This window comes from Nelumbo nucifera, chromosome 1 (genome assembly GCF_055504915.1).
Source record: "Nelumbo nucifera cultivar China Antique chromosome 1, China Antique-T2T, whole genome shotgun sequence".
NCBI classification, from domain to species: domain Eukaryota; kingdom Viridiplantae; phylum Streptophyta; class Magnoliopsida; order Proteales; family Nelumbonaceae; genus Nelumbo; species Nelumbo nucifera.
This window is the reverse complement of record NC_142649.1, coordinates 56,594,253-56,618,437: the sequence shown is the minus strand read 5'-3', so window position 1 is coordinate 56,618,437 and position 24,185 is coordinate 56,594,253. Positions and strand designations below refer to the sequence as shown.

The window sequence follows — 24,185 nt, the reverse complement described above, 5'->3', positions numbered from 1 at the left end:
TTAATTAGTCTCATCTTTCATAATTACTTGTTTTTTAATTGAATTATTTGTTATGTTCGATCATTTACTTTTGTTCCTCTTAATTTAAGACAACTCATTGTCGTGCTTTTTACATGTTGATATTCAACGTCCTAAAATTATTAAATGTTCCTTGGAACTTTGGTAAAGTAGAGGCCGGTTTAACCGGGCGAGTGTGGGGTGCCTAACACCTTCTCACACCATACCATGGTCCCCGGACCCTAAGAATTTCATCCCCATTGGGCAGCGAGTCACTAAGAAAACCAAAATGTTTTTCTTGAAAAATCCCAGGTTTTCTTAAATTCCCAATTCCAAAAGTTTTTTTTTCATGGGTCCCAAAATTGACCGACTCCCTTCGCCCTAAAAGAAATGGCAACTGAACGAACAAGGCCTTATGTTGATGTGACAATGGCTTATGTGTACACAATTCTTGGAATGATGCAAATGTAATAAGTAGGGGTGTAAATACATATGTGTAGGGTCGAGTTTAGGGTCAACCTAGGCGAAACACCAAAGGTGCAAACCTTGGGGCATGGGCCTTGGGTGGATTGGTCGGGTTTAGAAGAATTGGCCTAATTCATGACTAAAATTGATTTTTTTTAATGGAAAATGGTGAACTACACAAGCTTGGGGGTAGCTCTTCCTCTTACATCCACTTCACAAATAAAATTAAAATCACATGTCCTAAACTCATTACTACCCTCTTGATTATTAAGAGCTTTACGAGCTAACCAATCAGCCAACTGATTTGCTTCCCAATACATATGCTTGAATTTGATATTAAAGTTAAAAAACTCAACAAGGTTTCAACACTCTCTAATGATACTAGCCAATTTCCACGGGGGTGAGACTCGACCATTGAGACAATTTATAACCAGTTTAGAGTCTCCTTCGATGGTGTTTGTTGGTCCCTGAAGTTAATCGCGATGTTGATAGCCTCCCATGCAGCCCACGCTTTCGCAAGTTTGATCATCGTGATACCAATTCCAATCGCTTTGGTCTCGAGGACATAACCTTGATGGTTCCTAGCAACACACCCAATGGCACAATTGCCATTTAATCAAACATGAAGCATCAAAGTTGATTTTGATGCAATCAGTCTTGGGCTTATACCACTTAACAAGATTTAAACTTTTAGTGTTAGTGCTACCTATGCAAGAAGAAACTTCTTTAATTTCATTATAGTAAGCAAAAGCTCTGCCAATGATATTCTCTGCATTACTAAAACCTCCATTAAAACATTTATTATTTCTATTATTCCAAGTGAACCAAGAAACACAAGCAAAATTGATTTAAAACATGTGCAATTTTCATTTACTTACCATATCTACATGTATATATAATTAGAAAAAACATGTTTTAATATAAATAAAATGCATGCATGCGTGTATTCGTATGGGTGAGCTTGGATTGGGTTAGGTTGAGATTTGGGTTACTCAAGGTACCCAAGGTTTCAACCTAAGCCCAACCTAGGCTTAGGTCAAGCTCAAGTTCTTTGGTTTATGTCGAGCCCACATCCTGGAAATTCAGGCCCAATTCATGCAGAAAAATAAAAGGTCAAGTTGGGCTAGGTTAGGATTCAATTAGGACTGCCTAGGTTGCAACCCTAGTAATCAACTATGCGGAATGCCCTCCCAAACGAGCACTAAAGCCCATTTGGGAGGGCTATGATTTGATTAAGCATTTTTTACTAAACTTCTTTTAAAAAAGTTACTAAGAGCCCATTCGAGAGGGTTTGAACTCTAAGTTGCTTTAAATAAGCTAGTTAAATTAGCTTCACTGGAAAGTCAATTTCATGATTGAACAAAAGCATATTAGGGTGTCCTGGGCTTTTCACTAAACATAGTGCCCATTTGGGAGGGCTTTCATGCTAGTGACTTCTCACATTACATGAGATGAGATACTCAAAAAAGCCAATAAGTGATGTTTGGTAAAAAATGAAAAGCCAAAAATAGGTTTGCATGAGTAAAAAAACGACTTTGTGGTGAAGCAATATTAGGTGGTTTCTTCAAAGTGGTTTAGTTAATTCAGTTTGATCAATGTAGAAACCCTCCCAAATGACAAAAGGAGCCCATTGCGTCTAATATTGTGTGTGTGTGTGTGTGAGAGAGAGAGAGAGAGAGAGAGTGATCCACCTTGCAAATCCATAAATCGTTGCATGAAAAGCCCTCTCAAATGGGCACTAAAGAAACTTCATCAAAAACACCTTTTTTTGTTGCACAACAACTTATTTGACCTTTTTGGATTTTCATATGGGTGCAAGTTGGGCAGTTTAGGTTGGGTTTAAGCTCAACCCAAGCCCAACCCTAAGAGTTGTTCTCAAGGTTTGGGCCTAGATGAGTCCAATATCAATTCCCATCTAATTGACCTAGGCCCTAGGAATGCAAGTCGGGTGTGTTGGGCTACATTTATGCTCAACCTAGGCCCGATCCTAAGAAATGGCCTAAGGCTTGAGTTTGTGTCCAGCCTAAATTGCCCATCTCAGGTCTATCATGCATAGAAATTTGATGTACTTAGGTTGAGCTTTGGCATGGGATGGGCTTGGGTTATTAGTTAGCTCACATTGAACTTTGATATAAATTTAAGTTTTATATGTGTGCATGTATGAATTTACATATGGTTTACAAAAAAAAGCAATGCATGTATGCATGCAAATGTGTTTGTATACATGCCTATATGTATGTATATAGTTGGGTTGGACTTGGGCTACTTGAGGACTAGGTTTGGGCCTAGCCTAAAAAATAAAAAGCCTAAATTTCTAGACTAGATCTAACCTGAGTATAAAAAATCATAGCCTAGTTTGTGTAAAATTATGGATTATGTTGGTATTGGCCTGGGTTGGGCTTGTCCAATTTGCACTCCTACTAGACCATCCCAATTTGGAATTTGATGTACTTAGGTTAGGTTAGGCTTGGCTCAAATTTGGGTAAGGTCAAATTGGGTTTGAGTAGGGTGCAATCAAGCCAAGTTGTGCCTAACTTTGGAATGTCTTGGCTCAACTCCACTAAAATACTACCAAGTTCAACTTTGACCTCAAGCTTGATTCTAGCTATATTTTCTAGTTTGAGCTCAATTCTTAAATATTCGATGAGCTCAAGTTTGGCTTGAAAGCTCAACAATGAATATATATATATATATATAGTTTATAATATAGTATACTCTTATACATGGAATATAAAAATACACTTTACATAAAAAATATATATTTATACTCTATAATGTATACATATGTATGTATGTGTTAATCGAACCAAGCTCGTGAGCTTTTGAGTCGAACTTTTTGTTGGTTGAGCTTAAGCTTCAATGACTAATCAAGCTTACCATCAATTCTATTACAACCTTATGTTTAAGCTAAAAATTAAAAAAGCTCAAACTTTTGGACCTAGGTCTAGCCCAAGGATTGAAAATCCAAGCCCTAACTCATGTAAAATTGCAAGTTGGGACAGTCTTGGATCATGTTGGGCCCGCCCAAGTTGCACCCCTAAATTTTCATTCAACACAACTTGTTGTTTATGTAGGGCCAACTTGTAGAGTCTGGATAAGATCCCAACACAAGGTCCCCAAAACTAGCCTAATCAACATTGTAGCTATACATTGGGAATATCTAGTCTTGAAGGGCATGGGAGATGTCCCCAATACATGGCTGCAATATTTATTGGGACCTTGTGTTAGGGCTAGATCCAAATTCCACTTGCAAAGTAGAAGCCCCTACACGAAAGGAGTCCAAATCTCCTTGCAATAAAATATGTCTAACATCGTAGTCTCAACAATGAGATGTGCGGTGTTAGATCATATTGGAAGGATATTCAAGTTCATTTGTTGGTAGATGATCCCTATTCACTTGAAAGCAAGGTTTTTAAAACTGATATGGAGAATGAATTGGTCAGGGGCTCGATTCCTGGGTTGAATGGTCTGACCATTTGAACCAAACGGTCGGCCCGTTTTGACAAAAAATATAAAAAGATGGTCAAAATTGTTCGAACGGTTAACCGCCCGGGTCAGTAATTTGCTGACCAAAATCAACAATTTTTGGGAAAAATGGAACCGGTCATTTTTCCAATCCAATCCAATTTTGAAAACCATACATGAAAGTCCTCCCAGATATAACTTACATGTTTCATTTGCATCTCGATAAGTCATATACCTGGGTAAATGCATTTATCTATGCACGTGTTTAATGCAAAACACTTACTGGGATAACTGCACTTACCTATGTTCTTCCACTTATATAAAATTGTACAATGATTGTTTTATAAAAAAAGTAAACATTATTGAAGGGATAATATTGTCTTATTATGAATTAAGAATGTTAAATGTGGATGGATATACGATTTGCCCAAGTCTCAAGAAGGCATTACTTGCCAAGGTAAATGAATCATTGGAATTCATTATTTTATATGGGACCCACCACTAATACCGAAACACGAATACATGCTTATTTGTTTTCCATAGGACCCATCAACTTCCTTGTCTCCATAAGCTATCTCTTGATGCACTAGCCTGAATTCATTTTAGATTATGCTTTTGAGTTTTGACAAATCTCATCCATGCATTCTTATATACTTCAATTACATTTACATATTTAGAAGGTTAACTACACCTGATTTCAATTTTAAAATCCGACCCGATTAAAACAAGTTTTAAGATTCTAATTTGATAGTGCATATATAAAATACACATTGTATCAATAAAACTGATGAAAGTTTCATAAAGCTTATTTTCTCTATTTATCATTTTTAATTCATGGTTTTTGAATTATTATTGACCGGACGGTCGGATCGTTCAGCTCCAAAACTGTCAAGGCAATTGTTGGCATAAAGACCATTAACTTGGTTTGTGACCGATTGGCCTGGGTGGTTGAGCCATCGGCCTATTTGACCCAAACAACATTTTTTTGTTATATTTTTTAATTTTTTTTTCAAATTGTAACAGGCCGACCCCGCTGATTGGGAAATTGACGGCCAAAGCGGTTCCGATTCCGAGTAAAAAACATTGTCCGAAATCCAATCGATTTACAATCAATTAGAAATTAAATTATTAATAGATCAATTTAAATATGGGTGGACCGGTCCAAACCAGAAAGGTTCACAGCCGGGTTGCTAATCCCTGATACTTTCCCGTAGGTTGCTGAATCCCCAAGAAAACCCAAGATAGAAAAAAAGCTTACTACTTTCTTCCTTCCATTTCCTCTTCTCCCAAAGGCTCTCACCATCCAACCCTAGACAGGGAAGAAGGAGAAAGAACCTCGAAGTTGTGCTGCCATGCCGACGATGGTAAGCTCTGCGAGTGGCCTTCTGGCGATGCTGAACGAGCAGCACCCGTTGTTGAAGCTCCACGCCCTCTCCAATCTCAACGCCTTTGTTGACTACTTCTGGCCCGAGATTTCCACTAGCGTTCCCATCATGTATGCTCTAATTTCCCATTCCCGATTAAATGATTCAGATTCTTGCAAACTTGCAATTGCTCCACCGAGATTGCAGATTTCGTAGCTTGGGTGTCTAGGATTTTGAACACGGGAATGGAGCTGTGTTGCTGCCTAGCCCAAAATATAGTCATTCTTCGTGGAAAACTCAAATGGGGGTAGGATTCTGGTTTCGATTACTCCCGGATCACAGCTTGGTGGTTTGGGTGAAGTTAGCTCCAAAATGTTTCCAGAAATCCTCCTCATTTGATTTTTTTAATACATATCTGTCCTGTACGATGCACACCGTCTGAATCATTTAAAGTTTTCAGCTTTAGTTACTTTTAGTGGATGGTGTTACAAGAATTCTATATGGTTAATTGCTAGCATCTTCATGCTCATTAAGAAATTGAGTTGATTTGCGTTATATTTTGCTCTATGATGCGTATGCTTTGGGTTTTGTACACTTCTTTAGGCTGATTTTCTCATCGAACTACGCCTGATACGGGTAAATATTTGTCATGATTATTTGTGTTCCATCAAAGCTACTAATAAGAAAAATCGAGCAAGTGAAGCATCTATTTGTCTGCCTAGGGAACTTTGCTACACACGAATAAGTATACTTATAATATGCTGTGTTGTTCGTACTGTTCGCATTTGTATGATGCATATGCAAGATGTTATTTTGTTTGGATATAATCAAATCATGAATAATTCTATATGCATTTGTATGATGCATATGCAACTTGGTGTTGTTCTACACTCATGTTTATAATACATTTGATGTCATTGTTAACGATACATCATGAATTGACTCAACAATGAGAAACGATATGATAAAAGCAAACAAAAAGGAGATTTAGACCAATTTATATTGCCAACCTGGTCATTTAGTGAGCTTCCCTAAATGACTAAGGAGTCTTCCATATGTGTCAACATTGTTTTTTTTTTTTTTTTGATAATTGATACGTGTCAACATTTTTTGCTCCCAATGGACCTCTGGGTACCCAATTTTCTCGGTCTTGTAAGATGTTAATAATTGTTAGCTAGCAGTAATGCTACTCATGTGCAACAGCTTTCACACAAATCATTTCCTTATTAGCTGGGTTTTCTCCTTCTGATCATATTAATCATCATCCAAGTCTCAACCCAATTCCTTGGCTTCAGCTACATGAGTCCTCCTCTGTCCACTCTGTATATACAAGGTTTTTTTTTTTGATAAGTAACAAGTAAAATTCATTTATTAAGAAGCTTGAAAAACACAAAATACATCAGACCAGCCCCAAAGGAACAAGAGGTCAAGTACAATGCTGAAGCTAAACAAAAAGAAAAAAGAAAAAGAGAGACTAGGAGTAACAAGTTACAAATTACAACCCGGCCTTGGGAAACCCCACTCTAGATGATCCTTTGACACTTCCACTCTAGTCAATGTGTCAGCCACAAAGAATTGGCACTTCTGGGAATCCAGTTGATTAGTTGAATGAGGTCTTCAAGTTATCCCCTTGGGATAGAGCCTGTCTTACCAATGGCCTCATCCTCCAAGGATTTCCTTCTCTGTTCTTCAGCCAAGAAATAACTGTTTGGCAATTTCCCATATAAAGTGGGGTTCTCTTGCACTCTGATGCATTTGCATCTAAAACAAAAGAAGCAAAGTAAAACCTGAAGCAAAAAGGAACGAGAATTTGCACTCTCATGCATTTGCATCCATGCAAATGAAATTTGCACTGCAAATAAACATAGTTGAAGAGATTTATGAGTTGGTTGGTAATGTTAATGGTTTAGCTGCAGTCTGGCTGGATTTATTTATTTATTTTTGTAGATATTGTGACTTCATTAAGCACAACAGACGGAAAAGAAACAAAATACATCACAAACTATACAAAATTATAAGTGTGTAGATTTATGAGTTGTTTTTTCCTGTCTGATTATAAGTGTGTATCGTATATGTATTTTTGTAGATTTATGAGTTGGTTTTTCCTGTCTGATTATAAGTGTGTATCGTATATGTATCATTTTTTTTGGAATATATGTATCATGCACAGCCAGAAACTATACAAAAATCCGAAAAGGCAACAAATGCCCAACCACAGTACAAAGCTAGAGATTCCAGCAACTTTCAGTCAAACAGCAAGCCTAACAAAACAGAGTATTGAATTCAAAATACTGATGGTGTGGAATTTTGCTAAATAGGTCCTTGGCTGACAGCCAAGAATGGAGAGAAGTCAATGCCAGCCACAGCACTGAAGCCACATCACAACTCTTCCCTTCAAAAATTATTCTGTTCCTCTCTTTCCACAACACCCAGTTGAAAGCATGAGGGGTTGTGCTCCACAGTAGCTTCCCTTTCTTGTTTAGTCCCAGCACCTTCCAAGACTTCACAGCAGCTCATGCAAGCACCTAGACTGGTACCAGCACACATTCAACAAGCCACTGGAATGATTATGTAAGATAGTTGCAGCCTTACAATGCACAAATAGGTGATCTGTTGACTCAGCCCCCTGGCCACGCAATACACAGTCTAAAGAGGCCAGGGACAGGGGGGCACCTTGTCGCCTAGTTGCCTAGGTGATGGATTTTTTTTTTTTAAGTAAAAACATGTATCCTAGGATAGTTCCCTAGGTTCCATAATCACATTTCCTTAATAAATATCCATAATTTTCATAAATATAAACTTCATGTTAAAGTATAGAAAATCAACATATTCCAACCAGTGTTTTAAAACGTGGAGGCGTGACGTGAGGTGTTCCACTACCTAGAGGTGTGAGGCGTAATTCAGAACGCAAGAGGTGTAAGCTTCCTTAAGAGGAGGGGGGTTATGAGGAGGATGAAAAGGAAGGGGGGTCTCATTTTTTCTTTATTTTTAATAAAAATCTTTTATATTAAGAAGAATAAAGATGCATAACAGTAGTTCAAAGGGGGGGTCTTGTCGAAGCGAACCGTTTTCTTTTCAAAGGGGGGGTCTTGTCAAAGGGGGCAAACCATTTTCTTTCCCCTTATCTTTTCTTCCCTTCCCTTCCCTTACTTTTCTTTTCTTTCCTTTTCTCTTTTTTTCTTCTCTTTTCTTTCCTTTCCTTTCCCTTTCTTTTCTTTTCCTTTCCTTTCCTTTCCTTTCCTTTCCTTTTTTTTTCTGTATTTTCATATCAGATGTGCATGAGGTGCAAGAGGCGTACGCTTCTAGCACGCCTCATGAGAAAAGCGCAAGAGGCGTACGCCTCTTGCACCTGAGGCGTACGCCTCAGAGGTGTCAGCACCTCTGGCATACGCCTCAGAGGTGTCAGCACCTCTGGCATACGCCTCAGGGCGTTTTGGGAGTGCCTCGCCTGGAGGTGCGCCTCCAGGCGTACGCCTCCCACGCCTTTTAAAACACTGATTCCAAAATATTCATGAGAAGAAAAAAAAAAGAAAAGAAAATTAAAAAAATATAGGGGCTGAACCCCTATTTCTATTATAGGAAAAGAAGAAAAGAAGGTGGGCTCATCAAAAAGAAGAAATTAGTATATAAACACACAAAATTAGTAAAGAAAAAGAAGAAAATGTGTTGATTGGACAACATTTTAAATTCTTCCTTATTGGTTCAGGTTTTGAAGTCTTTGAGGATTCAATATGGCATTTAACAATGTTTGTGTTGATTAAACCCTAACAAATAAGAAAATAATAAAAGGAAATTAGTATATAAACACACAAAATGAATATTTTTGTTTAAAATGTCTGTTTTGTAATTAAATCCTCAAACAATTAAGAATTTAAAAGTTTTTTAATAACACGCTATAGAAAACAGCTTGGTAATTAGGCAAGGCGAGCCTCCAAGGGTGCCTTGTCGCCTAGGTGTTGCCTTGACAACGATGATCATTCCCCTTTTGGCTAGCTGATCCTTCATTAAGCATTTGCCATTCACAGCTGACCACATCAGAAAACTGAGCCTGGTAGGGACCTGTGCAAGCCAAATTTCTTTCCATGTTCCATGGGAAATCCTGAGAGGCAGGGGCACCAGAGTTCACAACAAACTAGTTGACCAAAACTTGCCATCCCTAGACCATTTCCACACTCTTTCATCCTGCTGGTCCTGGTGCAACTTGTGGCTTTGGAGCAGTTGAAGCAACCTTGCAAAGTCTGAAATCTCCCAGTCATTAAGCTGTCTTCTAAAAGTTGGACACAAGTACCTTCCCTTCCAACCCACTCAGACTGGTCAGCAACTAGAGCATGTCTATCCTCTGCTACCAGGAACAGGGAGAGAAATAAATCCATCAGAGCACTGTTACAGCACCAAGGGTCTTGCCAGACCTCACCCTCCTTCCATCTCTGGCCTTTAGTTTCACACCTCAGATAAAACTGGAGCAAGATTTCTCAATTCCCTTCCAAACTGAGCAACCAAAGGAGGAAGCACTTCTGCCTGGATCCCAAACACTGCTGTTCAGGCCAAATTTCTTAGCAATTAGAATTGTCCAAAAACCTCCCCAGCAGAGCTAAATTCAGCTTCCTCAAACTCCTAACACCTAGCCCTCCTGCTACTGTAGGACACATATTCCCAATTTACTTGGTGAATCTTCTGCTCACCCTCCTTGCCACACCACAGAATATCCCTTTCCAACTTTGGTTATGATGCTACTTGGTGCTTTGGCTTGATCCATGGTAGGGAAGCAATTAATTTGAAACTTCTAGGGCTAAGGGGGTATATGGTCACAGATTTTTAGATGGATAAGATGATTCTGTTGAAGTTCTATGGCCTTATATGTTCTTTCAGATAACTATGCACTTTTTGTTCTCTTCTTGCTTCTGGTATTCTCTCATTTTTGCTAATTTCGCAAAGAACAACTTCTGAAGCATATTAAGCATCTATTTCTAAGACACTTGTAACCTCTTATGCTTCACAGGAGAAGCATAAGATGCCATTTTAAATTCTATTAAATTTCTGTTTTTAAGGGTAAAAGTTGAATGATAATAAATATTTTCTGCATTTACCAATCAAAAGAAAGAGGATAGCTGCTGCATTTGTGCGAGTTTTTTTTTTTTTTTTTCTGGATTTATGTCTCTCAGTTTGACTATGCAAGTTCTTGCCAACTCCATATCAAATAATGAAAGCTTATTGATAGCATGTTACTTTTGCTTTTATGGCCTTTTAACCCATAATGTTTTTAAGTATTGTTTTTAAAGTCATGGGAGTATTAGTATGTAATGGAATTTCGATGTTTAACATCAATGTGTTGTTTTATTATCTAGTAAATGGAAGTTCTAATTATTAATATATTTTCCTGTGCAGTGAAAGTTTGTATGAAGATGAAGAATTTGATCAGAGGCAACTTGCTGCGTTACTTGTGTCAAAGGTTGTAATTCCATTTTAATCCCTTTGTCCTAACTGGTTTGTTGCTTTGTCTTAACTCTTGAAAATTAAGTTTTGCATGTATGGACAAGCTATATATTTATTTTTTAATAATTAACAAGAGTCTTCTTTAATAAAGGAGGAGAAGGGGAAGGGGAAGTGGGATGGCAGATACTTTGGCTAAATAAGGGACTGTTAGACGACAAATATTTTGGGCAATACTTTAAATTTGTTTCTTGGTGGAGATTTTTCCACGTTGCTGTAATTAATAAAATTTCTCTTTATTGATAAAAAAAGAGGAAGGGGAAGTGGGGAAAACAAGAAAGGGGAGGGAGTGTGCAACATATTTGTCCACATCCTTACGGGAGATTGTTATCTATTTATCTATTTTATCAGATTAAGATCTCCACAAAGCAATCCCTCTTTACTCCATTTCTAGCTTTGATACTATGTAATAAAGTTGGCTGAAATTTGCATTGTGAACCATTAATTTCTTTCCTTTCTTGATCCATAGGACAACCTCCCTTTTATCATCCTCCGTAATCCACATCCATCCAATGATAGTGTTGGTGGCATCTCCTCTTTTTGCATGAATGGAATTATTATTTTTTTGATCAATAACACTTTCATTAATTCATCAGTAGAAAATTTACAAGTGGAAGACAAACACACTTATCTTCCAAGAGTCACAAAGAACTTCAAGAAAGGAAAAAAAAATACAAAGATACAAGGACACTAACATTACAACTTAGCCCAAAACAAGGAATCCCTTTCTGCCCCTTGTTTTGCTAAACCGTCAGCTAGGGAATTAGCTGATCTCTTAATCCAACATGTCTTAACTTCCATCTCCCGCACCAGCCATTTGAATTTCCTCTTCTCATTGTTATACTTCTAAAGATCATTTTGTTCTTTGGTCAGCCACCCTATCACCACCTCTGAATCCCCTTCAAATATAAGTTTCTTGATGTTCAATTCCTTAGCTTTCCGGGCTCCTTCCATAACTGCACACATCTCAGCTCTAAGGGAGTCACCCACTCCAATTGGGCCTGAGAACATAGCAGAGATGACCCCATTTTCATCTCTAAAAACACCCCCGATCCCCGATCCCTGAATGGAATTATGGATGTGAGAACATAAGAGATGCTTCAATCCTGTCATAAAGTTTGGACTTCAATTTGTTTGATTCCCCCTCAAACTTGACTAACAGAAACTTGAATGGTTACACCGCCAGGGTTCTGTGTCACTGTATCTTTTGGAGGCAGTTATCAACTTATCATCTCTTATTACTTGAACCAATCTCTCATTAATTGGCAACCATCTGAATAACTCACATTAACATCTTTTGTTGCACTTGGGCCTTGATTAGTAACATTGTAGATATGTGGCAAGGTGGTTCCTGTTTGTCTTGTCCTCAAGTGATCATCAACTTGATGATTTTCCACATGAAGTTGGGAAAAGTTGTGAGTTGACGATTCTCCACATGAAGATGGGAAAGATTTATAATACTAGTGGTAAGAAAGATAGTGAAGTGTCGGAGATTCAAGAAGTGGATGGCGACTCTACAAGGGTGTAGGGGGAATTTTGAGAGAAGGATTGTAACATCTTATCCCTGTTTTCTGGATCAGTGGGAGTTGGTGACTCTACAAGGGCTGAGATACTGGCTGCGGTACAAGGAATACAGGCTGCAAACCAACTTGGCATGGAGCACTTGATAGTTGAGGGGGGACTCCAAGGTGGTAGTGGGTTGGCTGTCGGATCCAGAACCAGTTTTTTGGGGCTACAGGGATCTTCTCAAGAAAGTTAATTGGCTTACAAGAAACATATTAGTAAGATTCCAGTGGGTTAGCAGATAGGCAAATTCTATGGCTGATTCTTTGGCTAAACAAGGGGTATCAGGGTATCAAGGGGTGAATTGTTCTGGGCTACCTTATAACTGTATTTCTGTTAAGCTATCAGCATCGAGGGAGACTCAAAAACTGTGATAAAATGGTTGCAAAAAGGGGAAGGAGTGACCTGGCAGCTGAAGAATGATTTCAGAAAGTTCAAATGGATGTCAAGAAATATGTCTATTCAGGTGGGTCAGGTTAGGAGATCGGCCAACAGCTTGGCTGATAGCCTAGCAAAGCAAGGGGTTCAAAGAACGATATGTTTTGGGCACATTTGTAATTCTGTCTTGGGTCAGCTTCTATGCTGATTTCTTTGTAACTTCTTGTTGTATATTAAAGCATCTTAATTAATGAAAATTTTCAGATTTATTGATCCAAAAAAAACTGTATTTCTGTTAAGAATGTGATCATATTCTCAATCCTGAGGGGAGGTAACATCTCGTGCCTCCTCTTAAGGTGATTGTACACTTTCTTATCTTCTTAATAAAATTACCACTCATTTAGAAAAAAATGGGATGTAGATGTGGGACATTGGACAGTAGGGAAGGAAAATTGGAACGGGAGGCTAGAGGTAAAACTCTAAAAGATGATACAGCAGATGAGAATGGAGGTCAAGAGGTGCACATTAGATGAGATCAAGTGTCAAAATTTTGATATGATACACCTCGTATTGGATGTATCTTATCACATCTGTCATGTGCCTCACTTCAACCAAGGTGCAGCCCCTTTCAAAAGGGGCTGACTCCTAGAGAAAGCCTAGGTGCAGACTTCTAAGGGATTCTGTCCTGTTTTGTTTTCTTATTCTACAGTTTTGTTTCAGATCTGATTTGACATTGTCTGTACACATCAGATCTGCATGTTTTTTTGATCAATATCAGATCTGCATTTCAGTATTGTGAATTGTTTTCTACATGAATAATACAATGCATTTTGGTTGTCTTTGCACTCACAAATTACCAATATAGTATTCCTGCTAGAACTGGTATCTTTTACTTCTGGGAATTTTGAAATGAAAAGAAAAAAGTGAAATTATGGACCTTGGAGACCATTTTTGTCTTGATTGTCATTGCCTGAAATTCCTTAAATCTTCTGATAATCTCAGATTTGTTTCTTAAATCAATTGTACTGGTTTTTGCCCCAGGTTTTCTACTATCTGGGTGAACTTAATGACTCTTTATCGTACGCCCTAGGGGCTGGACCTCTATTTGATGTTTCAGAGGATTCTGATTATGTTCACACTCTTCTTGGTAAGCAATTTATTATATTTAATATGTAGGCTATTTTTTAAGCTGTTGGCTTTAGTTATACATTTTTTTTGATAAATAACTGAACTTCTATTAAAAAAGCAGATACAAAGGAGCAAGGGGAGGGTAAAATCTCTTAACCCTCCCCAAGAACAACACAGATTACAAAATTGCCCAAAAAAGACTGGCTCTTCCACCCCTTTGTTTAGCAAGTGCATCTGCATAGGATTTTGTACTCCCCTTAATCCACTGTAGCTTTATCTCTATGTCTTGGGTCAGCCATTTAAACTTTTTTTTCTCATTTGCCAAATTCCAAATCCCAATCTCTTCTTTTTGAAGCCAGCCTATAACCAGCATCGAGTCACCTTCCACAACCAATTTTCTGATACTTAACTCCTTTGCTCTCTGTATCCCTTCCAAAACCGCCATAACCTTGACTCTTAGGGAATCATCTACTCCAATAGGGCCTAAATATGGAGCAATAATTTTCCCTTCCTCACCCCTAAATACTCCTATACCTGAAGGGCCTGCATTACCTCCACTTTTTCCATAAAAAATCAATTTAGTGAAACCAACAGCTGGAGGGGACCAAAGCAGACTAGTTACAATTTTGAAAGGAGCTAAAAAAGTCACTTCCTTCGAATTTTTAAATAAACCACCTGCTGAAATACCTTCATAGAGCTTCATAGGCTTGACCCAATGAACCACCCTAACAGTTAGTTATAAGCAGACTAGTTACAATTTTGAAAGAAGCTAAAAAAGTCACTTCCTTTGAATTTTTAAATAAACCACCTGCTGAAATACCTTCAAAAAGAGCTTCATAGACTTGACTCAATGAACCGCCCTAACAGTTATGGTTTCAATGATGACATCCCTACTTCTTTCGTTTTCAAAGAAAATTCTTTGATTTCTTTCTTCCAAAACTGTTCAACAAACATTTGCTCTTGCACATCTCCAAGTGTTCTACTCCTCTTCTTTGACCCTTTAACAAAAAAAGGGAACAAGCAAGCTCTGTACATTGGGGGGGGGGGTTCCACCTGCAACTAAATAGAGAGAGAAACCAATTCCAAATCACTGAGACAAAAGGGCAGGAGATTAATAAGTGATAGCAGCTCTCACCATTAGCTTTACAAAGGATGCACCAGTTCGGGGATAAACACCAATCAGATCTTTTTCTTTGGAGCAAATCACATGTGTTACACTTTTCTAGGAAAACTTCTCAACAAAAAGCTCCTATTACTAGTAGGGATTGGTTTTAGTTATACATTCATTGAACTGGGCTTTCATTTTCTCTTTACAGCTAAAGCTATAGATGAATATGCCAGTCTGAAGTCTAAAGCAGCAGAATCAAATGAAGAAGCAGCAAAGGTGGATCCCAGACTGGAGGCTATTGTGGAGAGGATGCTTGATAAGTATGTTGGATGCCTTATATACTCTTTTATTTACTAGTACTAGTATAGTTGCTTGATCAATGCTAATGTGATACTATGGCACCTTGAAATCACTTAATGATGTAATATACCCTCTAATTTTTGTGTATTTGAAGAAATGCCCCTGTTTAAGATTTGTCCTTTTGTGTTGAGGGACCATGGCACCAGCATTGTTCTAATTGTCTGGCTGTTTATCTTATGTTTATTTCATGTAGGTGCATCCTGGATGGAAAGTATCAGCAAGCTATGGGCATAGCGGTTGAGTGCCGAAGATTGGATAAACTTGAGGAAGCAATCACTAAGAGTGATAGTGTGCAGGGAACTCTTTCCTACTGTATCAATATATCCCATTCCTTCATTAACCGCAGAGAATATCGCCATGAGGTCAGGAAATTTTTTGTCCTTGAGTTTGAAAGGCCTTTGATTAAGTTTTAGTTTCATATATAGATAGATAGAAATGTAATTCTTTTCATTTTTGTATTTGATTTGATCTGTACTACATTTATAGTCTCAATTTAATTATTTATCAAAAAAATATAGTCTCAATTTAATTATGATTTTCTATTACTTAAATGTTGTTTTTGAATCCCGATAAGTGGAAGTCCCATTTATATATGGCATAATAAATATGAAATGCAAGAAAGCAATCATGTATACTGCAAATGCTTATAAAGAGATGTAAAAAAGTTACTCATAGAGGTGAAGGATACATGAGAAAGTGACACAATTGGTGGTGAAGTATTTGCCTGACAAATTCAGGATTGACCTTTTCCTGTTGTGCACGGGGGGGTGGGGGGGGGGGTGGGCTTTCCAGTTAAACTACTAGGTCAAATCTAGTTTATTCAATTCTATTAAAATAAGCTTTAAAATCTAAGTGCTGGTTATTTTCTACGGCACTATCTCTTTTTATTATGTGAAACTTCTGATTGTCAGTTTTCCTTTCTACTATCTAGTAGTGGTTCACACTTCACAATAAATGAAAAGCTTTTGAGAAAGTTTATTGTCTGCTCCCTCAACTTTTGTCGGTCTTTTAACACCATGCTTTCAAAAATCAAACATAATTTTTTTTCTGAAGTTTCTTTATGACGAGTCGTGTTGTTAATAGCTATCACACACACACACAACATGTAGGGGTGAGCAATTGGCTTAAAATTGAACTGAATAAACCAAATTTTTTAAAACCGAAATTTGAAGTGTAAAATCGAGCTGAAATTGAAATAATGAAAAATCAAAATTTTTGGTTCGGTTTTCGGTTATTTTGGTTAAAACCGAATTTATTTAATATATTAATGTACATAATATATTATTATAAATATATATATAATATTATAAATATTAGTATATATAATATAATATATTATAGATATTCTATATGATATGTAACATATTTATTAGTATATAATATAAATGTATATATTATAAATAACATAGTTTGGTTAATTTAGTTAACCGAATTTCCTAATCCAAAAACCAAAGTTTTATAAAACCAAATTAACCAAACCAAATTAACTGAAAACCGAACTAACTGAACAGAAAAAACTGAAACCGGAATTCATGCTCACCCCTACACACACAAAAGCACTAAAATACAAGAAACATGCATCTGTTCATTATCCTTAAGGCTGTGTTTGGTTTGATGGAAAAAGTAGGGAAAGGAAGGGAAATGTAGGGAAACCTTTACAAACATTATATAGATTTCCCTATGTTTTCCTTCCTTTCCTTACCTTTTCCTTCAAACCAAACATAGCCTAATAGAATCAATGGTAGACCATAATCTTGATCTGAATGATGATTTAATAGTCTTCAAAATCTAGGTAAATTATCGGCCAGAAGAATAATTGGACCGATTCCGTAGCAGTGTCTTTCTTCTTGTCTTAAACAACTCTTTTATCTTTATCTAATTTTTCAGATTTCCAAACAAATCACCAATGGGATTACACTGCAGTGGCAATATGTAACAGAATGCCTTTTTTGTCCTTTTTTAAAAGAAAATTACAAGATACTACCATATAAAAGGCCGCTATCCAATGTTGGTCCCACCTATCTAGGGTCTTGGGAGGGGTAGGCTGGATACAGACCTAACCTTTTTTTTTTGGCCCAAAGTGGCTTCTCTATACTCTCAGACTCAATCTGTGTTCTCTTGCTTGTTAACCTGATATTTTATCATCAAACCAAGCAATGGCCCTTGGATTCTATACCATAGAAATGCAATAGCTGATAATTACGATAATCTATAAGGCCACCATCATCTTGTAGGTTTACATTCTTCCAAGTGAAAAAGATGGTTTTCTTAAACTTGATATTAATGATCTACATCCATAGATTAGTTTTTTTCCAGATTTCTAGGACAAAATTTCTAATAATGATATCCATCTACACAGTTGGTATTTGTTTCTTAAACTTGATATTAATGATCTACATCCATAGATTATTTTTTTTTCCAGATTTCTATGACAAAATTTCTAATAATGATATCCATCTACACAGTTGGTATTTGTATTTAACATTACAGCCTTGCGTTTCTGTCAAGGTCTTACAATCAGTTAACTATATGATGTATTCCATGAGGAGTTCATTGAATGGGCTCATGTAACCTACCAATATTTGTCATGTAGTGTCGGGTTGTAATATGGTGCCTAGAACTTGATGTCCTATAGGTAAGGGTGTCAATGGACCGGTTTTGGGCTGGACCCTGTCCAGTCCAAAATCAATTTGGATGGATTGGATGGACCAGCAAGACATATTGGATTGGTTGGACCAATCTGGTCCAAAATATCCATCCGTAATAAATTTATATTGGATTCGGTTGGATTAAGCCAATATCCAGTCCATTGATATAAGATAAGAACATAAGTATCAATGGACTGGGTTTGGGTTGAAACCAATCTAAATTAAAATGAATTTGAACAGATTGGACGGTCTGGACATTGAATTGGACCGGTCCAAAATGGTCCAATTGACACCCCTACCTATAGGTTCCCCCCTCTTTGTGAGAAAGGTGGAGGATTTTTCCCACCTTGTAGTCTTGTACTCACTGGTAGTTCAAATTTTGCATCCTAAAAACTGATGCAAAATTTGCACCGCCTTCGTCCTACCTTAATTCTTTCTCATATAAAGTGGGGACCACGTCATCTTTCATCCTACCTTACTCCTAGGCAGATAACCCTCCTCCTCCCTCCATTCTCTTCCATTTAAAGTGATGGTCACAGGACACTTCATATTTACTTCTCACAGACAAATTAGATGAAGTCAAATGTGAAGGAAAAGTAAACCAGAATTTACACTCGGCCCCTTTGCACTCCCATATATTTACACCAGTGCAAATGATATTCATATTGTAACAAAACACATAATAAAAAAGTGCAAATAACATCATTTCTGCCTTACTACTAGGATCATCCAGCCATGTTGTTGCTCTCAGTCTAGAACATTTCTCCTCTTCATTTGCTCGGGTATTTGCTAATTTATTTGTCTGTTTGTTCAACATTTGCCTACACTGGAAATGAGATTTTATAAAGACACAAATCGTTTCCATATTAACCAACTTTTCCTGTGTTAAGAGCTCTGATAGTCACCTCCATTCCTCTGCTACATATCCATTTCTCCCTGCATGCAAAATCTCCTCTTCAGTAGCAATTAGATATTAATTTCTTCATAATTGTGACTCAACTCAGGGTCTCAGCTTTAATCTCAATTGGGTCAGCTAGATGAATCCTATTCTGTCATTTTGCTCTATTGAAAGCCATCATTCTTCATAATTGAGATCAATTCATGATATCTAGTGCATCCATTGTCTCATGGCAATATTTTTTTTCTCTCTATTTCATGGGAACTAGTGCTATGTTTGGTTTGAAGGAAAAAGTAGGGAAAGGAAGGGAAACACAGGAAAACTATACAAGGTTTGTAAAGGTTTTCCCTACATTTCCATTCCTTTCCCTACTTTTTCTTTCAAACCAAACACAGCCTAGTTGTCTAATAGTTCAAGTATGAATACTGTTTAAGCTTTTACTTTTGTCTCCAAATTGCATTTAAAGAAGGATGTGATTACCTGAAGTTTATTCACAGGCATTGTAGTATATATGCAAATTGATTAGAAAAAAAAAATCTGTGAGGGTATGGGTTATACTCTTTACGTACTGAAGATTATTGAAAAAAAAATATGGAATGCTTGGGGCATTCAAGTGCTTACAAATGAAGCTTGAACTGCATGATTTGTGTACAAGTGCTATGGTCCTGTGGTTCTATTTTCTGTCTGGCTTGCGCAAATTGCAATCCTGAGTGGATTTGTCTTATACAGGTTCTTCGTCTACTTGTTGAGATATATCAAAAGTTGCCTTCTCCCGATTACTTGAGTATTTGCCAGTGCCTCATGTTCTTGGATGAACCTGAAGGTGTAGCAAGCATATTAGAGAAGCTTCTGCGATCTGCAAATAAGGTAATTCAGTTTTTTTTTTCTGGTGTTATTTATTTATTTATTTATTTTTTGTGCTTGGCTATTAAAATATGGCAGCACATCAAATGGTGATTTGCAGGATGAAGCTTTGCTGGCTTTTCAGATTGCATTTGATCTTGTAGAAAATGAACACCAAGCTTTTCTGTTGAATGTGAGAGATCGTCTCTCTCTTCCGAAATCTCAACCTTCAGATGCAGTGCAGCATGGATCTAGTGGAACAGATTCTGCTCAAAATGGAAGTGCTGTTGTTGGCAATGAAAATCTTACTACGGCATCAGAGGATGTTAATATGACAGATGAAACTCATGCCCCTAATGGTAATGCACGTGAAATAGATTCAACTGAAGTGACTTATGCTGAGAGGTTGGCTAAAATTAAGGGTATTTTGTCTGGAGAGACATCGATACAGTTGACATTGCAGTTCTTATACAGCCATAACAAGTGAGGCAAATGATCCCTTTTTCTTCTCATGCAACTTTGATGTCTGAAGAATGTTTTGATAGAATTCATTTGAATGAATAATTACAACATTCCCAATACTTAGATGGTTATGATTTTGAATATAGGTCAGATCTTTTGATTCTGAAGACGATAAAGCAATCAGTTGAGATGAGAAATAGTGTTTGCCACAGTGCAACGATTTATGCCAATGCAATTATGCATGCTGGAACCACTGTAGATACGTTTCTCAGGGAGAATCTGGTAATTTGGGGTTCTTTTCCTTTTCCACTTGATTCATCTTTTGTTTTCTTAAGTTCTCTGTCATAACTCATAACTTATTTGTCTATACTGTCTCAATTTTTGTGGCTTGGCAGGACTGGCTAAGCAGAGCTACGAACTGGGCAAAATTTAGTGCTACTGCTGGGCTTGGCGTCATTCACAGAGGCCACCTGCAGCAAGGGAGATCGCTAATGGCACCTTACTTGCCTCAGGGTGGTGCCGCTGGGGGTGGTAGTCCATACTCTGAAGGTGGTGCACTTTATGCTCTAGGTCTGATCCATGCCAACCATGGTGAGGGTATCAAACAATTCCTTCGTGATAGCCTGCGCAGTACCAATGTTGAGGTGACTGGTTTTGGAGTACATTGCATAATCCTTTCTGAGTTTGATGCTTATAGATCATTATCAGTCTTATGTTGAATGTTCCTTGCTGTGCAGGTCATCCAGCATGGTGCATGCTTAGGTCTTGGTTTGGCAGCTTTAGGAACAGCAGATGAAGAGATCTATGATGATGTCAAGAATTTTCTTTACACTGACAGTGCTGTGGCTGGTGAGGCTGCAGGCATCGGTATGGGTTTACTTATGGTTGGAACTGCAAGCGAGAAAGCAAGTGAGATGCTTACCTATGCACATGAGACACAGCATGAGAAGATTATTAGGTAAGAGGATTGGAACTTTGAGTTGAGACTTGAAATGGTTAATGTCTTTATAGCTAGTTTGTTATGCTATTCAAACGTGTTGCAGGGGGTTAGCACTGGGAATTGCCCTTACAGTATATGGAAGGGAAGAAGAAGCAGACACACTGATTGAGCAAATGACTCGGGATCAAGATCCTATATTGCGTTATGGTGGTATGTATGCTTTGGCACTGGCCTATGGGGGAACAGCAAATAACAAGGCCATTCGCCAGTTGCTGCATTTTGCTGTATCAGATGTTAGTGATGATGTGAGGAGGACTGCTGTTCTAGCTCTTGGGTTTGTTCTGTACTCCGAACCTGAGCAGGTTAGTGTTCCTCATTTCCTTTACATAGGGTACAAGTTGGGTTGGGTTGAGAATTTATTAAATTTTCAATGGGCCTGAACCCTGACTGAAGCCCGATGTAATTGAAGTTCTTCAAGTTGGGTAACCCAACTTGCAGCCCTACCTTTACACCCCAATTGTTTTGGCTCTTAACCGGTGTCCTCTACACTGGATTTGTTTACATGTCATTTTTTGACCTTTTTGGGCATTTATTTATTTGTTTGTATCTTATGCATTTTTTTCTAGGTGGCTATTAACTTTACACTGTATTTGAACATATCGTTTAATGACTGACCTTACTCTTGAATTTCAGACTCCACGAATTGTTTCTCTGCTTTCAGAGTCTTACAATCCACATGTTCGATATGGTGCGGCACTGGCTGTAGGCATTTCTTGTGCCGGTACTGGTCTCAGTGAGGCCATATCCTTACTAGAGCCTCTTACATCAGATGTTGTTGATTTTGTTCGCCAGGGGGCACTCATTGCTATGGCTATGGTTATGGTTCAGTCCAGTGAAGCTAGTGATTCTCGTGTAGGAACATTCAGGTATTGTCTTCAAGTTATTCATATCCGAGCATTGGGTAACTCATTCATTTGTATTTCTGTTTTTCCCTTTCTTATCGGTCAAATTATCTTTAGGCGGCAATTGGAGAAAATAATTCTTGACAAGCATGAGGACACAATGAGCAAGATGGGAGCAATCCTTGCTTCTGGAATTCTTGATGCTGGTGGAAGAAATGTGACCATTAGGCTGCTTTCTAAAACAAAGCATGATAAAGTCACTGCAGTAGTTGGGCTTGCTGTCTTTAGCCAGTTTTGGTATTGGTATCCCCTTATCTATTTCATAAGCTTGTCATTCTCCCCCACAGCATTAATTGGACTTAACTCTGATCTGAAAGTTCCAAGGTTTGAGTTCTTGTCACATGCAAAACCTTCCCTGTTTGAATATCCTCGACCAACTACTGTGCCCACGACAACATCAGCAGTTAAACTCCCGACTGCAGTACTGTCAACATCTGCAAAGGCCAAGGCTAGGGCTAAAAAAGAGGCAGACCAGAAGGCTAATGCTGAAAAGTCATCAGGGGAAGAGTCTTCTTCTAAAGGCAAATCATCCAGTGAGAAGGATGGGGACTCCATGCAGGTAACTACACCACTCATTGTTGCTTGTTTTTCTTCTTCGTTTTTTTGGTAATGTTATTGCTTGTTCTTCGATTATGTAACAACTGATTCTATTAATTAAAATCCTACTATCTAGTGTTTATTGGCAACTTTATATCTGTTATTGGCAAGTAAGAACTATCTATTTTACTTTCTACTGGCAATATACACTATTTCAAATTTTCAATTATCAGTCCTTAAAGTTGTCCTTTTCTGTAGTATAGGAAATACTCTTTTTACTGTTACATCTTGTACAAATATAGGGTTGCAACTTGGGTGGGCTTTGGCTGGGCTTTTGTCAAATTCTGAATGGGTCCGGCCCAAGGACCCGAGCCTGAAGCAGTGTAAAATGCATACTCAGGCTAACCTGAGTTGCACCCCTATAGCAAATATTTAAGAGAAACAGATATTAAATGTCTATAATGGTTATGTTGTTAACTGAAAAAGATTATGTCGGAATTACTTGCTCCCAGCAGGGTCAGCTTGATTTTTGCATTTGTAGTTGCATGCAAGATGAATGGCCACGATTAAATACTTACCCTATTGATAGGCTAACACTATACCATTTTGGTATTTCAGGTTGACAGCACATCAGAAAAGAAAGCAGAGCCGGAACCATCTTTTGAGATTTTGACAAACCCAGCTAGAGTGGTTCCTGCTCAAGAGAAGTTCATCAGGTTCCTGGAAGAAAGCAGATATGTGCCTGTGAAATTGGCCCCTTCAGGATTTGTTCTCTTAAGGGACCTAAGGCCAACTGAACCAGAGATACTTTCTCTCACCGACACACCCTCGTCTATGGCATCACCTGCAGGAGGATCAACTACAGCTCAGCAGGGGTCAGCGTCTGCAATGTCTGTTGACGATGAACCTCAACCGCCTCAGCCCTTTGAGTACACAGCATAATTGTGATCTTGATTCCAAGTATTAAGGGGAGTAAAGATGTTCTCGGTACCTATCTGGCGGTGCTTTTAGTGGAAAAGGGAAATTAACATATGCAAGCAAAGGGCTACTCTTTTCCTTCAATTATGACAAGAGGAGGATGGCCCCTTCTAGCCAGAAGTATCAAAATTCAAAAGCTTCTCATGTGAAGCTTCTGCTGTGTCTTTTCTTTCTTAATCTTATGTGGAAGTGAGAGGTTTGGGGGAGATGGAGGTCAGGAGGTCACTCTACATACTGTTCTACTTAAAGTGAATAGGAATAGCATTTACCATGGACGGCTAGGGAGTATCCATTACTGAAGATTTGCTTGTGTGTAAGATCCAACGTTCACAAGACTATAATCCTCCGAATGGGGTGAGACTGCACCATTTGGACCAAATGAAAGCCATGTGGACTTCAAATTTCTTCATCGAATTTAATACGATATTTGGGCAGTTGAGATTGACCCTTCATCTATTTCACTCACGAGAAAGTAACAATATCTTTATACAGTCTTCTAGAAAGGGGCGGTTAACCCTCCCCTGCATCACATGAACTGATAGCTTCTTTTATCCTTCTGAACTGACCTTCCCCTCTCCCTTGCTTGATCATTTCTAATC

General features: G+C 38.0%; 1 protein-coding gene across 1 annotated transcript; it reads left to right on the top strand.

Annotated features, from left to right (window-relative positions):
• The first annotated feature begins 5,160 nt into the window (after positions 1 to 5,160).
• LOC104589385 (26S proteasome non-ATPase regulatory subunit 1 homolog A-like) lies at positions 5,161 to 24,042 on the top strand. Its single transcript, XM_010247692.3, has 14 exons — positions 5,161 to 5,422; positions 10,677 to 10,740; positions 13,764 to 13,869; positions 15,167 to 15,278; positions 15,512 to 15,680; positions 19,594 to 19,731; positions 19,829 to 20,190; positions 20,316 to 20,451; positions 20,565 to 20,813; positions 20,907 to 21,127; positions 21,213 to 21,471; positions 21,803 to 22,035; positions 22,129 to 22,630; positions 23,227 to 24,042. Exons 1-14 carry the CDS (start codon positions 5,280 to 5,282, stop codon positions 23,548 to 23,550), a joined length of 3,018 nt encoding a protein of 1,005 aa, XP_010245994.1. The 5' UTR covers positions 5,161 to 5,279; the 3' UTR covers positions 23,551 to 24,042.
• Positions 24,043 to 24,185: the final 143 nt, after the last annotated feature.

Excerpts from the sequence above, each read along its gene's own strand:
- LOC104589385 (XM_010247692.3), top strand. The coding sequence starts at position 5,280 with ATGCCGACGATGGTAAGCTCTGCGAGTGGCCTTCTGGCGATGCTGAAC. Across the intron at positions 15,279-15,511 it reads GTGGAGAGGATGCTTGATAA|GTGCATCCTGGATGGAAAGT; the intron begins GTATGTTGGATG and ends TATTTCATGTAG. Across the intron at positions 21,128-21,212 it reads CAGCATGAGAAGATTATTAG|GGGGTTAGCACTGGGAATTG; the intron begins GTAAGAGGATTG and ends AACGTGTTGCAG.